Here is a 15424-nt window from a genome sequence, read left to right on the forward strand (position 1 = left end):
GAAAATAAAACAAACACTAAAAGGATTAAAATAAAAAAATAAAATTACAAAACGAAAATAAAAAACACAAAATTACATAGACAAAAAAGAAGTATTTAAGTCTTAAAATATAATTTGTTTTGAAAGATGACAAATATATAAAAAATTGTGATACTATTAAAACAGTGTGACATAATCAGTAGATAATCTTGTTGTTTAAGTGTGCGATTATGAATTTGATCACATCCATGCGCATAAATTATTATTTATTGGAAGATATTAACTCTTTAAAAGAATCTCAATACTTTAATGTTGAAAAAATGAGGGAGTTGATTGGACATTATCATATGGCAATGAAGGGTGAGAAATTATCAAGACAAGCATTGTACACTATGTCAAGTTATACAAGTTGACTCATGAGCATAAAAAATTATTTATTGGAAGATATTAACTCTTTAAAGGAATTTCAATACTTCATTGTTGGAAAATAAGGGAGTTGGTTAGGCATTATCCTAAGGCAACGGTGGATCGCATGTGATTCAAGGGTGAGAGATTATCAAGACAAACATTGTATACTATGTCAAGTTATACGAGTTACCTGCAATTTCAATCCGAAGACGTGATCGGACTAACCATAGGTCTGATTTTCAAGCTAACTGATTGAAACAACATGAGTTTAATAACATTGGTCGCGTCTCTAGACATGGCTCAGGGTCGTCCTGCACTAAATCAACCTTGTTTGATTTAGAAAACATGTGGATTAAATATATAATAAATTTTTTTATAGACATGACCTGATTTCTGAGCTAAATGATCGAATCGATCGATCCGATATGAGTTTAATAACACCGACACCTTTAGTCGGGACTCAAACTTGACCCAACACTAGATCAAGGTTGCTTAATTTAGAAAATATTCAGACCAAATATATAATAAAAAAAATTAAAACCAAAAATGCATAATTGCGAAACTAGGGACCGAATCTGGATTTTAGGGTTTATAATTTTATTAAAAAAAATCTATTCATAATAATTTTATTTTCAGAAAAATAAGTTAATTGAGAATGATTGTTTATTCCCGAGCATTACCTAACGCTACCTAGTTGGTTCCTGTCCTGGGACGAACACCAGCACTCGCTCACTCTTTTCTTCTAACTGCGACCACATGCAGACCTGATAAGCACTCTCGCATTTCCCAACTCTCTCACACCGCCAAATTTCCTCTCTCTCTCTCTCTCTCTCTCTCTCCATTTGTTTTCGTTTTCTTTTTCGTGTGGAATTTGCAATCTCCCAGAAACCCTATCCACTGATTCTTTTCCCATCAAACTCGATACTCAATTCGATTAAACGGAGTTAGGGTTTTGATTCTCCGCAACCGTTGTCATAATTTGGGTTCCTGCACCTTCAATATCCTCTCCTCTGCAACCGAATAAGTGTTCCTGTTTAGGTTTTGATTTGGGACTAACGCAAAGGATGTATGCTGATCGGGTGGAGAGTGGAACTCGGAGATCAGTGAAGGAACGCCTTGATGGGAATTTTAGCACTGATTCTACTCGCCAACACAGAATTACGGGAAAGAGGTTCTTGTATTATTGTTGTTAGTGATACTATTATTGCATGTGAACCGTTTTCACTGTGGAAAAAAAATATGATATTTTTTTTCGTTGGTGGTGACTTGGTGTGCTTAATATTGGTGGATTTGGTGTTGTGTTGAGTCACATTCTTGATTTTCAGATGGTGTGGGCTAGCATTTAGCCTTTTATGCTATAGTGGTCTGTTGATCTTCCTAGGATGGTTTTGGGGGGTTCAGTTTAAATTTGATGATTTTAAAATTGAATAAGAAAGCTAAAGAAAATAAAATAAAAATTAAGGCAAAGTTAGATGTGCAATTTTATCTTTAAAGTGCCACAATTGTGTAATTTTGGTCCCTAGAGTGTGACCATTGTCTAAAGTATCACCATTGTGCAATTTTGGTCCGCCAGTGCCACACGCAGGCACATGTGCCATTTACTACGTCGTCTGCCGCATCACCATGTCAGAGTCACGTTAGCCATTTTTGTTAAAAAATTGGATTGTAGCCTAATGGTAGAGACGTAGAGTGGTAGACCCACATTCCTAATTTAAAAAACATGGGAACCAAATGTACAATACAAAATTTTGGGAGACCGAAATTGCATAATCAATCGCTAAACTATGGGGACCTAAAGTGGATTCAAGTCTTTATAGTTTTTTAGAAAATTCTATTCTCAGTAATTTTATTTTCAGAAAAGTAAGTTAATTGAGAATGAATTGTTTATTCCCCAACATTACCTAAATTCAACATTCGGTATAAATGTATCCAAACCAAACGTGACCCATTTGGTTCCTGTGACGAACAAAGCCACTCACTCATCTTTATTCTAACTGCAGCAGCATGGAGACCTGATAGATTTTCACACGTTTTGTATTATTATATTGGTGGGTTTGGTGGTGTGTTGAGTCACATTCTTGATGTGTTGGATGGTGTGTGCTAGCTTTTGTGCTAGTAGCCTCTTGATCTTGCTGTGATTTTGTGAGGGTTTCACTTTATCTTTTTGAAAGTCCCTTCCTAGTGGTAGTTAGGAATTGTGGTGATAAGGGTTCATGAGTTAGGTTAATGATGGTGTTAGGTGGATTTGTTTATTTGTTTGATATTCTAAGTGCACGATTGAGCAATTGTGGAATTGCCTTGGCCTGGAGCTCTGGACCTGGGAGGATGCCTTCATAGGTGAAATTGTGGGTAAATACTTGGCTCGGGTGGGGATTTATGATGATGTAGTGGCTGATATTGAGGATTGATTTCAGTAGTTCAATCAGAGGATTATTGGATTCACATTGTCTGAGTGGCTTGGAGCCTTTGACTATTTAACCAGTGAGGATATTTGATTGGAATTGTCCATTTAGTGGTTTACTGTTTTGTCATGTGATTGTATACTTTGTATTTGGTGATGGTGTGTTTGGATAGTTTGTACCCTGAAACTGTAAATTAAATTGTTTATAGTATGGTGGAGGGAGGCAGGGGGAGGGGGGTTATAATTGTTGGATTTTTCTTTTCTGGCACACTGCAATGAATGTGGGTGTCTAAATTGCGACTGTACTCATTAAATTGATTGATTTCATGAGGTGGGAAGGATGGAGCGATCTTGCTCTATTAGCAAATATGTTTTTCCATTTATTGTTGGAGCAATGCTCATTCGTTGGATGGGTTATTTCTGTTTTAATTGTGTATTTATTATGCTCTACTTGATTGTTTATCATTGTGAACCTATGAAGCATGGACCCCTCTTTTGTTCGAAGTGTTGCTGAGTTGGACACATTTCCAACACAACACTTATTCGACACTTCATATTAGATGTCTGATTCAAAAATTATTGTTTGTTGGCATGCACACTTAAACTGTCACCTTTACACAGCTAATACACTTGAAAAAAACATAGAATTTTGGTTTAAAAAGATGAATATACCATCAATTTAGATATTTTGTTATATATTACTCATATTTCATTTAATTAGAATCTCTTTTTTTGTGTGTGTATGCGGTGTCCCTGTGTCCATGTCTCTGTCAGAGTCTGTGCTTCGTAGTTGTGAAACTCCTATGTTGCAAGTTCATCCTGTAAAATTGAATGCTTATTTAAACTAAAGGCACGGTGATGTATTCCAAATCATGATTTTTGCAGGCAGAGGGAAGATGACAAGTGGAAACATGATCTCTATGAGGATGATGAACCCCAGCTCTCTAGTATGGATTGATTATGTTATTCTCATATGCAAGTATAAGTTGCTGCTCTTGTTGGATGCCGATAGTTCATTTTATGGGTTTTGACTGTGTGTTAATGACTTGTGAAGATCGCAAGGTCACTGCTCAAGATCTTCGTCTGAAGCTTCAAAAGAAAGGTCTTCATCCTGGAGGTCAAACTGGAAAAAGTTCTGTTCATGGTGAGCGGGATCTCCGTGAAAGGCTATCAGGGACAATGACTCAACAACCTAAAAACTATGACCCACCAAAGCCTAAAGTGGCTGCTAGAGCTAGCAGTAAAAGTATTGATGTTGAGCCTGCAGTACATATCAAAAGATCAGCTACTAAAAAGTTGTCCCGAAAGGTATTAGTTGTCATTTTTTGTTTATTGACTGATCAAGATTTTCTAGAATGGTGTAGCAGGGATGTCAATTGTAGTGTTTGTTATGTTCTGTCCCTCCCCACCCAAAAAAATAAAAACTGATGATGACTGTGCTGCATTAGTAGTTTTAATTACATTACTACTATGATATATCGGATACATTGGTTTCTATAGATTAGTGAACTGATCTGAATCTTTGAGGTGTTTTGAGTGATGAGCAAGAACTGTATTTGGTCACAAGAGTTATTCATTTAATTTCACTGAACTGGTATTGTGTTAGCCACTTTCTTGCTTTGTCTAGCGTAACAGTGGCAAAAATGGATATGGAATTCTCTGCCTGTTTTATATATGCTGAATTCACCTTTTTCTAATCAGAAAAGTCACATCACACTTGAAGTTAGTCAGAGACTAGAATTTTGTCTTACATTTTTTTATGTTAGTAATACTATATGCTTTTTTTTTTTTCAAAAATTGTTAATGTTATGCTGATCAGAAAAATCAAGCTGTATAGATGGGGTGGTTAGGAAATAATTGTATCAAAGATTTTATGTAAGGTTGAAAATTTCTGTAATATTGGAAACTGAGAAGCAAGTTTTTTTTTTGGACAGCGAGAACTGAGTAGCAAGTAGTAGTTTTTTTTTCCTGGGTTACATGTAGTTAAATTAAATTCTTAATAGGATGGATTTGTGAAGCATTAGAAATTCTTAAGCATAAGGATAAGATGCAGGACAGTAATTAATCTTTTGACTTTCCTAACTACTTCCCCATGGTCCTAAGTCCTAACAGTCAGATTTACATACTGAATTGTCAATCTGCTGGGCAAAGTGATACTGCTGGCAGGCTGTGAAAAATTCTAATAACTGAACACTTGCTATTTGATGCTGAAAGTGAAAGTGGATGACATATTTTGTATGTGATCCAAACAAGCTGTTGGTTAATGAGATAAAAACAATGGAGGAAACCAGGATTCTAATAATCCTGGACATACCTTCGCATAGCGAAGAGCCTCTGGGTAATGGGGTACGAAGTAAGTAAGAATAAGTTTCTTTTAATGTATTTAATCCTTTAAATTTTTTGTAGTCTTTTTTTTATCTCTATTTTGATTATATTATATTATCTTCTCCTTCAATTGATGAAACTGTCCCACATTTTATTCATTTATGCAAAATAAGTTCTGTGAAATGTACTGTTTTTTTTTTGTCTCCTAAATTTCCTTGCTAGGCAATACTTTTCTTTATTTGAGGAAAACTAATTCAGCATAAATTCTGGTTCTTGTTTGACAGGCTGACGCTTCACTGGATGATTTTTTGCAGTCATTGGGTCTCGAAAAGTATCTCATAGGTTTTCAGGCTGAAGAAGTATGTCATACCTGTATTTAACCCCTTAAGAGTTAGACTAAAATTCAATATTATAACTGAATTTTAATTGCACCTTAAAGAGTTTTAATATTTATGACTAAAAGCTATTTGTTCAGGTTGATATGACTGCACTCAATCATATGACTGATGAGGATCTCAAGGCCATGGGTATACCAATGGTACGTATCAGCAAGGAGTGCGAATTCCTCACTCATAATCCCTATTTATTTCTTCAATCGAACCTGCTCTAGTTTTGATACAGTAATTAAATAATTATTAATACCTTCTGCGTTTATTATTTCGATTCTGATTGTTTTGTTGATTTCAGGGACCAAGAAAGAAGATACTTTTAGCCTTGGAGTCTAAAGGATGATATTTTGGTCTTGTATTACTATAATACCCAACACATATTGGTAGAGGCTTATGTTTATACTTTGCACTTGGTCAAGCTTTGCCTGTAATTTTCTAAAAATCCTTTTGGTGCTTTTATTACCATTTTTAATCTTGTCTCCTCCCTTGCATTGCTGGAAGTGGCCTAACAAGCTGTTAATATTTAAAAGACAAAAAAGAAGCATGAAAGCTGGTTTGATGAAGATGCATCTTAAAATAGAGTGATTGCTCCTGTGAATATAATCATTTTTCCTTTTGAATTTGTTTTTCTTTTTCATCTTTCTCATCTCTAGCTCGTTAAATTCATTGGATCCATTATTTCTCCATTTCTCCGTCTAATTCCATGTCACGCCATTTTATTTTTTGGCTTTATTTTCAATGTATGACATGTAGAGCTGAACATGGCGATAAGTCTGTCTTGCGAAGCCCATATAATCCGTGAAGCATGCATTCATAATTGGTTCATTTTTTTTTTCAAGCCTGTACTCATTCCATATAGTCTATGAGATTAGTGGGTCGGTCCACATTTGACAAAAAGGTTTTTTTTTTTAAAAAAAAAGAATTAAATTTTAAATGTAAAATTTGACTAATTTTAAATGATTCTAAAAATTAACTATGAATTGTCTAATAAAAAAAATATTTGTTCAAAATGATCACATAATTTGCATCAGTTAAAAAAATATATTTGTTTACATTATGCTTACTTAATACTTAACATACAATTTTGCACTAAATCATAATATTATATTCATCAATTATTGAGTTATTAGAATGTAAAAAGCCAACAGGACCCGTGGGTTAAGTTGGGTGGACTAAATAGTCCATAGTTTAGACAGACTCAAAATAACAAGGCTAATTGTGTGGGTTGCATGTAACCGGTTGGATCAGAACTTTCATGCAACACACTGTTGCACGGGTTTGTTTTAAATATTTTGATATTTATATTTATTAATTTTTTAAAAACATTTTTATAATTTTTTTTTGTTTTTAAATATTAGTATTATATTAAATATAAATATATTAAAACTGAAAGATGAATAATTATACTTTTAATTGAGAAAATATTTTCAAAATTATTAAGCCTATTAAAATTTATTATTATTTTTTATTTCTTCAACCAATAATAATGAATTAATGTATGAAAATGTATAGATTCAAAAAAAGCTTAAAATGTAAATATAATAAATATGAATATATAATATATAATTATTCAAATTTGAGTGTTCAATTTTATAGGTGTAGATATTATGTGTGCATGTTCTTGGTTTTTATGTGTTTATAATAAATAAAAAAATTTTAAATTTATTTATTATAAAAATTAAAATTTATTGTAAATTTGTTGAAATAGTGTAATATTGTAAATGGTTACACTTACTATTTTTCTTAAGATGTTATTTTAATCATGTTGAAGATATTAATTGTAACTAAGTGCTATCGAGTGCTTCTCATCAGTGCAAAGTGAGTTTTTTATTATTATTATTTTCTTATTTATCTTATTCTTATTTTATTTCTTTATATTAAATTTAATCACTATTATAGATTATGAACTATTTAATTTCTCAACTTTAAAGCATTATATTTATTATTATTATTACTATTATTAAATTAATTTTATCAAAATTATATAATAGTTATCATTAAAGTAATAAAATTAATTTTTCTAAAACTAAACCTCAAGTATCTTAATAATAAAGTTCTTTTATGTCCTATTAAACCAAAAATATATATTGTACATTAATAGTAACTTGCGTTACACAGGTTTGTTAATATGCAATATTTCTAATATTTATAATTTCAAAATATGCATACATAAATAAAATTATTATTTTAAAATATTTAGTAATATATTGGCATAATTAAATTAAAATTATGGATATTATCTTAGAAACATATTTAAGACCTAGACTTTGAACTTGGAGGTTACACAAGTTTGTTGAATTATCTAATGGCGATTATCTAAGTTGCCATAGTTTAAAAATGTATATTTCAACCTTTCGATCTAACCTCCGCTAATTTTCCAATGGATATATGTAAATACTCACTTTACTCACCTAATCACATCCTTTCTCTAAAATGATAATATGACACCAATGAAATTGAAAATACAATATCACCATTGTTGAGAACGAAAAGAGTAGGAGAAGAACAATAAATAAGAACCTAAGTGACTACCAGAAGGCTTGATTTTGTGGCTATGAGAATTCTGCTTATTTAGGTGTTAGTGTTGTTTTTTTATATCTCAGGCGAGATTCAGTTTTACAAAAGTAAATTAGATAAATAATTAGACTTAGAATTGGAATTAAATTTTGTTATTAAAGTAATTAAATTGAAAACGTTTTATGCAAAATGACTACTATTAACACCATTTTCTTCTTAATTGTGATTATTAATAATTATGAAACGAAATTATGAATATTAAACAAAAACAATCATGTCAAAAGGATTTTTTTAAGAAAACGTAAAATGGTTTTAGAAAGTTTACAACGTGATGATAAATATTTTAGAAGGTTTTGAATTTTATTTTATAAAATATTTTGAATATGTGCATAAATAATTTATAAAATATTTTAGAAAGTTTATAAAATATTTAAATATTTTAAAAGTTTATATAATAAACAATATTAAATAAAAATTTACTATTCATTTTAAAAAATAGTATTTATTTAAAAATTAATCAAAAAATAAAAGTAAAATAATTAATCATAAGTAAAAGTAAATGAAATTTACACTACATTTTAAAAAAATAATCATCATTTTAAAATTTAATCGAAATAAAGTAATAGATAAAGGTTATTTTAAAAGTATAATTTTAAAATTTTAAATTAATACTACATTATTTTTCATTTTATTATTTTCTCTATTTATATTTAATAAGTATATTAAAAGATAATAATTATAAAAATGGTAAATCATTATTTTAAAAATTAAAAATCTTTCATTACTTTTAAATAACATTAAATCATATCAACAATTAACGTGAAATTAAAGTTTTAATCTGATAGTTTAAAAATGTTGAAGTGAAAATTAAATAATTGAATAACATCAACATTTGTTATCAGATTATAATGTTTTGGATTTGAAGACTATAAAATTTTCAAGTAAAGTTTATATAGACATATAGGTATAGATAATTTTTTTAAAAGGTATAACTTATAAGCAGAAGGTATTTTAAAATTGCTTTTTTAGTTTAAATAAATTCTCCCGATCTAAATTTGTAAATAATATATTTTCTTACAAAGGTAGCGTAACTTCGTAAGTCCCACGCACTTTGCAGGCTCATGAATATGCGGTGGTCACTGGCCAGATGCGAATAAATTTTGTTAACATAAGGAAAGTGCAAGAAGGGGTTGAGAGGTTGGATGATGAATACATAAAGTCAGGGATAAATTGCTTAGAGGTGAACAAAGAGGCTCCTTGTATGGAAGGTGGCATGGGGGAGACTAAAGTGTGTCACCCCACTTGCAGTTAAGCCTGGTTTGGTCATGCTGGATTTACCTGAGGATCAAATGCAGGAGTTTAGTAGGATAATGCTAAGCTTAATTAGATTCTTTTGTTTTTCATTCATTTCTATGACTTATAGTACTGCTGTGTCATTGCCAAAATAATATATAACTATCCAGGACCAAATTTATGCATTGGTATTTAATGTATATCAAGATAAACTCTATCTTGCTATTATCATGATTTCAATTTGGTTTTTGGCCATTGTTTGTTGAGATGCTTAAGCCAGTTGGGACTTAACAATACTTTCATCTGTTTTAAGAGGTTATTGATAAATTAAAACAATTCCTATGCTTAAAATATTGTTTTTAGATTATTAAACGATTATCGTGATCTATTTGCATGCAACTCTACTTATTGATCTGCATATATATCATATACAGCCTCAATACGTGGCAGTGCAATTAATTTCGCCCCTAATGGTTTATAGCACTAATTGGACATACCAATACCATGCTTAAGTAGGTCTTTTTGGCAGTCCTTATAATATTGTTTTGCTGTTAAAAAAAAGCAATATATACCTATAATAGTGTAAAACTAATTACGTACGTTCTTACAAAAATAATTGAAATTAAAAGCTATTGTTCATATAGATATATAAGACAAAGCAATTGGATAAATTTATAGTTCATCAATTTTGAGCTACTTCCCTAAAAAAAAGAAACGGTTTGTCCTAAACAATTTCAGACTTATCAAGCATTACATAATATAAAAAAGATGTTAACAGAAATATGATTGCACATCATCAAATTTGGGTAAACAACTAAACAAGAACAGCAATCGATACTCGGATAATCAAATTGAATCAACACTTTTTTCCTCCTCCTCTGCCACGTAATCGCTCAAAAGAAGCTCCAATTCAATTCCATAAAAAATGGCAATTTTTTTAAGCATATATGTGAGTAAATTAATTGGGTAATTAATTAAAGGCACTCCAAGGGAATCTCTGGGTATCGATTCCTATCAGCACAATAACCATAGGTCATATACTTGTGTTTAACACGTTCATATTGTCTTTGTCGTACAGAATCCAACCGCCAAAACTTCTGCGTATTCCACCAGTACTTATCAGAAGAACAATTTTGGCTAATATTTGAGGTTGGAACTTGACAACCACTAACATCAAAGCCTTGGAAACTTGCTCTGAATGGTGCATAGCTCCAATCAGTTTTGGTTTTGCCACCATTTGTTGCCCAACTATCTCCATCCCATAAAGATGCTTGTATTTGCATTGGCTTTGTTGGGTATCCGACTCCAATATCGCTTTTATTCTTGTATACCCTAATAGGGATGTTATCCACATAAAATCTGCCAATTCATATATTGGGTTGGTTAGTGATTTTTCAATTTTTTTAACTATTATAATTAGAATTTTTAGTTTTCCGGTAAGACCTCCAAATATCTCACAAGCTTCAATTCTTTAAGGATAATATAATAAGATTCAAATATAAAATCTTTAGCAAATTTGTTCAAACATTTACTAATTTAGCCAACACATTTGTACTATCAAGCCATTTTTTTTTGGGTACAGGTACTATTAAGCCGTTTGAATGATGTATGGGAATTTTTTTAGTTGAATCCACATAAAATGCATGTATTCAATTTATATATGAAGTCAAACTTATGGCATCACAAAAAATCCCATTAAAACAGCTTATACAGTGTACGTTAAGTAAAAAGAGTTGAAATACATTGTTTTTATTTTTTCATTTAATTTGCTCAAGTGTTTACTAGGAAAAGTGCTGTGTAAATACTTATGTCAAGGAAAATGTTTTGAACAATGAAAAATTAATAGAGCAATTCTTTCTTTTCTCATGTTTTGAGTGAATATTTTTGAGACACACGTATAAAATTAAAAAAAAGTGTTTATAAGAAAAAGAAACCATAAGTGAGAGATAGACATAAATAAATATGATTAAAAAATAATAAAACTAACCACTTTTATAACAATGTAACAAAAATATTGTAGCAAGGGAATCAAAGAGGGATATGCATCTTACACAATTTGGTGTTGATTCCAAAGAATTCTATAATTGTGAAAATCTGCAGTAGGATCAAACCAAAGGAGAATTCTTTGCTCTCTATTCCCTTGGCCGTCTACAAACACATTGGTTTGTAATCTATATGGCTTCCCTTCTCTATTGCCCAAGAATTCAAAGTCTAACTCGTCATGACTTCTTCCTTGTGAAGTTAACTGCATCAAATACATTAAGAATACTACAAGAAAATTAGGTATTATGGACAAAAGTTTTTATGGCCATACAACAGTTGATTAATTTACATTTTTGACAGCTATGGCCGTTAGTAAATGCCATTTAAGACTTAGTATAGTAGAATTTTTGCGCCATTTTATTTGAAACAATGATGCCCAATTTACTAACTATACCAAACCGTTGAATTTTACAAAAAAAAAAAAATCAAAATTAGGGATGAAAGATCAAAACTGAAAGGTCGACTCACGTAGTAAGCTGTGACAACTCCAGCAGAATTCCTATCTGGTACTTTGATCCTCAAATGGAATAGTCCAGAGCCATATGACATCTTGGATCCAAAACCGGATCCTGTATATAGTAATAAATCAACACACACATGTTTAAATACATATTTTTCCTTACAATTAACTAATTAATTTTGATTTAGCTTCCTTAATTATTATTTTTTATTTAATCCATGAGTTTTTTTAGTGCCACATCACTTAATGGAACAAAATTAACAAGGGCTAAAAACGTGCCTTTCAATAAAATGGGATATCATGAAAAAAAGTTATAAGTACCAAAATAAAATTAACTCTATTTCAAGCACAACAAAAAAACGTAAATAAGCATGCGTACACACATAACAGATGTTTTTAAAGTTTCGTGTGGGAAACACACAAAAAAAGACTTTTGAGTTGAAAGCCAATCAATTCAATTACAGTAATTAGGTAAATAGCAACAATTTATGATGATGAACCCATCATTTCTTGTTTAGACAAACGCATAAAGGGGAAGTCCATTATGTGCTTTCCCTTGTTCTATCTGTCTAATGAAAGCAATGTCATCTCACAACATCACTGCTATGGTTGCTAGGATTGACAGTTCAATTGTTTCAAAGCAATTGTTTCAAAGCCATAGTTATAGCTAATTTTAACGACAAATGCTGTTTTCATGTTCTGTACTTAAATACTCATTATAAGTTCTGTTTGAATAAACATCTGTATAAACAATTATAAGAAGAACATAATTTGAAGAAACTAATTAACTAAGAGAGCTTTCACAAATTACTTTACATATAGCTTATAAGATAAATTTATTTCATTCTTTTTCTTCTCTTATCAGTATTTATGAGGGATAAGTTTATCTATAAAGAAGACCATATAAAAATCTATACATATTTTTGTGCTTTGGATATTGACCAATATTGGTTCTGAACTTCAAGAAGTCTACTATTAATCTATGTATACCACTATATCAATATGCACTCAAAATCTCAAATAATCTTCGTAGTTTCTCTTCACTAAACTGATAAGAATCCATATATATACTGTCAAGGAAAGTTATCTGAAGATACACTTTTTCCCATTTCGAACATGTTAAAAAAGAAGTCCGGCCTGCCTGCTTTAATTTAATTTCTATTGTTGTTTGTTTATTTGCTTCTCATTAGATTACACGAGAAAAGTTTGAATAATTTTTCTTTTTATTTGAAAATTATTATGCTAGTGCATGCATGTGTGCACTCACATGCACATAATGAAGACAACATACAAAAATGTATATAGTAGTATATATATACCCAAATAAATAAACAAACAAACGTGTCTATTACCTTCTTGTAACGAGAAGGGTATTACTGAAAAAACATATGTGTGATTTAGATGAAGAATTCTACATTATAAAGCACGAATAATTGAAAAGTAAAAAAGAAGAAGTTGCACGGGATATAAATTAAGGAAGAGGAAATATTATTAACCTGAAGAGTTATCCATTGTGAGCTGAATTTCTTTCCCTTGGTTTAAGGAGACAACATGATTATCACCCCACGTAACCTCATAGTTTTGATCGAAGCTTATTTCTGTAATATTTATACTTCCTCGGACAAGGACCCCATCGGCAACAAGAAGGATAAGGAAAATTAAAAATAGAGAACTCATATCTAAGTTAACCCAAGCTAGGATTTGAATTTTAGACTCTCGAGCTTGGCACATTAGTGGGCTATGGTTATTGTTATTGGCAAAGTTATGCACCTCCATATATATATATATATATGTATGTACATGCCATGATGTAAGCTTTTGTTAATGGGAAACATTGGAATGCATAAAACGGCATGACCCATAATTGCATGACCAATACGCCATTGACTTGTCAATGTTATCGTCCATAACAAACCACATCATTACGGCTTAGTTCAGAAGCAACGGAATATGCATAGAGATCGACTTTATGTATCTTCATATTCATTATAATAATTAAACTTTCACGAGAATATGGTTAGCCCAAAAACAAAAACTCTGAAAGAATATAATCAGTTCTCCCTTTAAATCATGGAGACGTACGCGAATACAGAAAGTAATTGGGTTGTTATAGTCTTACGGAAATCTCATGTCATACAACAAAACACAAGATTCCAGCTCTTGCAGTGCTGTACAGTCAATTATGTAATTTTTTAATTTGAGAAAATGTAGAGATACAACAGATATCTCCATATATAAAGCTTCAATTGTTTGCAAGAATTTTCTTACTTCTATTGCACTACGCTTATATGCTTTAAATTGTGGGAGTTTTATTTTAAATAATAAATTATTGAATAAAAACTGTTTATGATTTTTTATTTTAACTCCTCAACTAATATTTTACCATTAATTGATTCTCAACTATTTTTCGTTTGATTTTTTTTTCTAAGTGTCTATGTTAAATGATAACGAGTTAGTTGTTTTTAAATTATTTAAAAATATTTGTTGTGGCCTTTATTCTTCTGCGGCAAAAAACCGCAAGAAATTTGTGAGATATAATTTTTTTTATAAAAAAAAAAAAAACATCAAACGAGAACCTGATATTTGTTTTGTTAGCCCTAGTTTCTGTCTTTATTTTTCATATTGTAAAAAATATTGAATTAGTCTTCAATGGTAAAATCGAATTGTCTAATCGTTAAAATGTTGGTGTACACCCATAATATGTCTAACTACCACTTTAATTTATGTTAGAAAAATGTTATATGAATATATGGCATATTTTTAATGAGGATTATAATATAACTAATTTTTTAAAACTAATTCAATAATATAATTTTTTAGTAATAATATATAGAATAATATATGACACAGTTATTATTATTATCATTATCATTATCATTGACATTGATCATAATAGTTATTATCACATTGAACAAAATTATCCATATTATTTCTATTATTGTCATTCTTATTATTACCATCACACAAAAATATCACTAAACTAATTTTAATAAGATAAAAAATACTTATAAAATGAATTTATTTTAAAACTAAAAATTAGAGAAAAAACAAAACTAAATTTTAAAAACTAATTAAAATGTGGTTGTTTTAATTTTTTTAAAAAAAGTTAACTCAAAAGAACACCCCAAACTGAGCCTTATTATCATTTAAACTTGTACTTCTTTCTTACATTAGTAAGATTTTCTTCAGGCCATGTTCTAACATTGGATTGCTCTACTGCTATCATGTCAACATGAATGGGTTGAAATTATTTAGGCTAAGGGGTTTGGGTTTTGAATGTCGTCGGATCTTTGCATGTAGACCTAATTCAATTGCATGATATACGTGCTTAGTTTGTATTCTTGATCCATTTTCATTGTGACTAATGGTGGTTGATGTTTTGGTACCTCGTTGGTTTCAACTACCACACTATGCTATAAGACTTATGTTGATTCATTTTTATTTCATTGTAAAAGCTTTGTCATCTTTTTACCAATCTTTTCTCGTGAAATGTAGTGAGTTAGAGTTTAGAGAGAAAACGAGAGAGAAAAGGGATGTATTGTGAGAACAAAATAAAAAATAATAACAAACAAGAATTTTGCATTATAAAAAATAAATAAATCTTGCGTG

At 30.4% G+C, this 15424-nt stretch overlaps 2 protein-coding genes across 2 annotated transcripts; one reads left to right on the forward strand and one right to left on the reverse strand.

Moving 5' to 3' along the window:
* The first annotated feature begins 1024 nt into the window (after positions 1-1024).
* LOC100778940 (ankyrin repeat and SAM domain-containing protein 6) lies at positions 1025-5944 on the forward strand. The gene is made up of 6 exons (XM_003532233.5): positions 1025-1558; positions 3674-3735; positions 3843-4096; positions 5398-5472; positions 5589-5651; positions 5801-5944. Exons 1-6 carry the CDS (start codon positions 1452-1454, stop codon positions 5843-5845), a joined length of 606 nt encoding a protein of 201 aa, XP_003532281.1. The 5' UTR covers positions 1025-1451; the 3' UTR covers positions 5846-5944.
* Positions 5945-9975: 4031 nt separating this feature from the next.
* On the reverse strand, positions 9976-13553 carry LOC100819550 (xyloglucan endotransglucosylase/hydrolase protein 2). The gene is made up of 4 exons (XM_003530808.4): positions 13312-13553; positions 11824-11924; positions 11364-11557; positions 9976-10671 (listed from the first exon to the last, which is right to left on the reverse strand). Exons 1-4 carry the CDS (start codon positions 13544-13546, stop codon positions 10287-10289), a joined length of 915 nt encoding a protein of 304 aa, XP_003530856.2. The 5' UTR covers positions 13547-13553; the 3' UTR covers positions 9976-10286.
* Positions 13554-15424: the final 1871 nt, after the last annotated feature.

The sequence above is a fragment of the Glycine max genome, chromosome 8 (assembly GCF_000004515.6).
Source record: "Glycine max cultivar Williams 82 chromosome 8, Glycine_max_v4.0, whole genome shotgun sequence".
Taxonomy (NCBI): Eukaryota; Viridiplantae; Streptophyta; class Magnoliopsida; order Fabales; family Fabaceae; genus Glycine; species Glycine max.

What these genes read in the sequence shown, in the direction of transcription:
- LOC100778940 (XM_003532233.5), top strand. Translation starts at nt 1,452, where the DNA reads ATGTATGCTGATCGGGTGGAGAGTGGAACTCGGAGATCAGTGAAGGAA. An exon ending in TGATGAACCCCAGCTCTCTA is followed by an intron (nt 3,736 to 3,842) that starts GTATGGATTGAT and finishes TGACTTGTGAAG; the next exon opens with ATCGCAAGGTCACTGCTCAA. An exon ending in TAGGTTTTCAGGCTGAAGAA is followed by an intron (nt 5,473 to 5,588) that starts GTATGTCATACC and finishes CTATTTGTTCAG; the next exon opens with GTTGATATGACTGCACTCAA.
- LOC100819550 (XM_003530808.4), bottom strand. Translation starts at nt 13,546, where the DNA reads ATGTGCCAAGCTCGAGAGTCTAAAATTCAAATCCTAGCTTGGGTTAAC. An exon ending in GAGTTGTCACAGCTTACTAC is followed by an intron (nt 11,558 to 11,823) that starts GTGAGTCGACCT and finishes TATTTGATGCAG; the next exon opens with TTAACTTCACAAGGAAGAAG. An exon ending in TGGAATCAACACCAAATTGT is followed by an intron (nt 10,672 to 11,363) that starts GTAAGATGCATA and finishes ATGAATTGGCAG; the next exon opens with ATTTTATGTGGATAACATCC.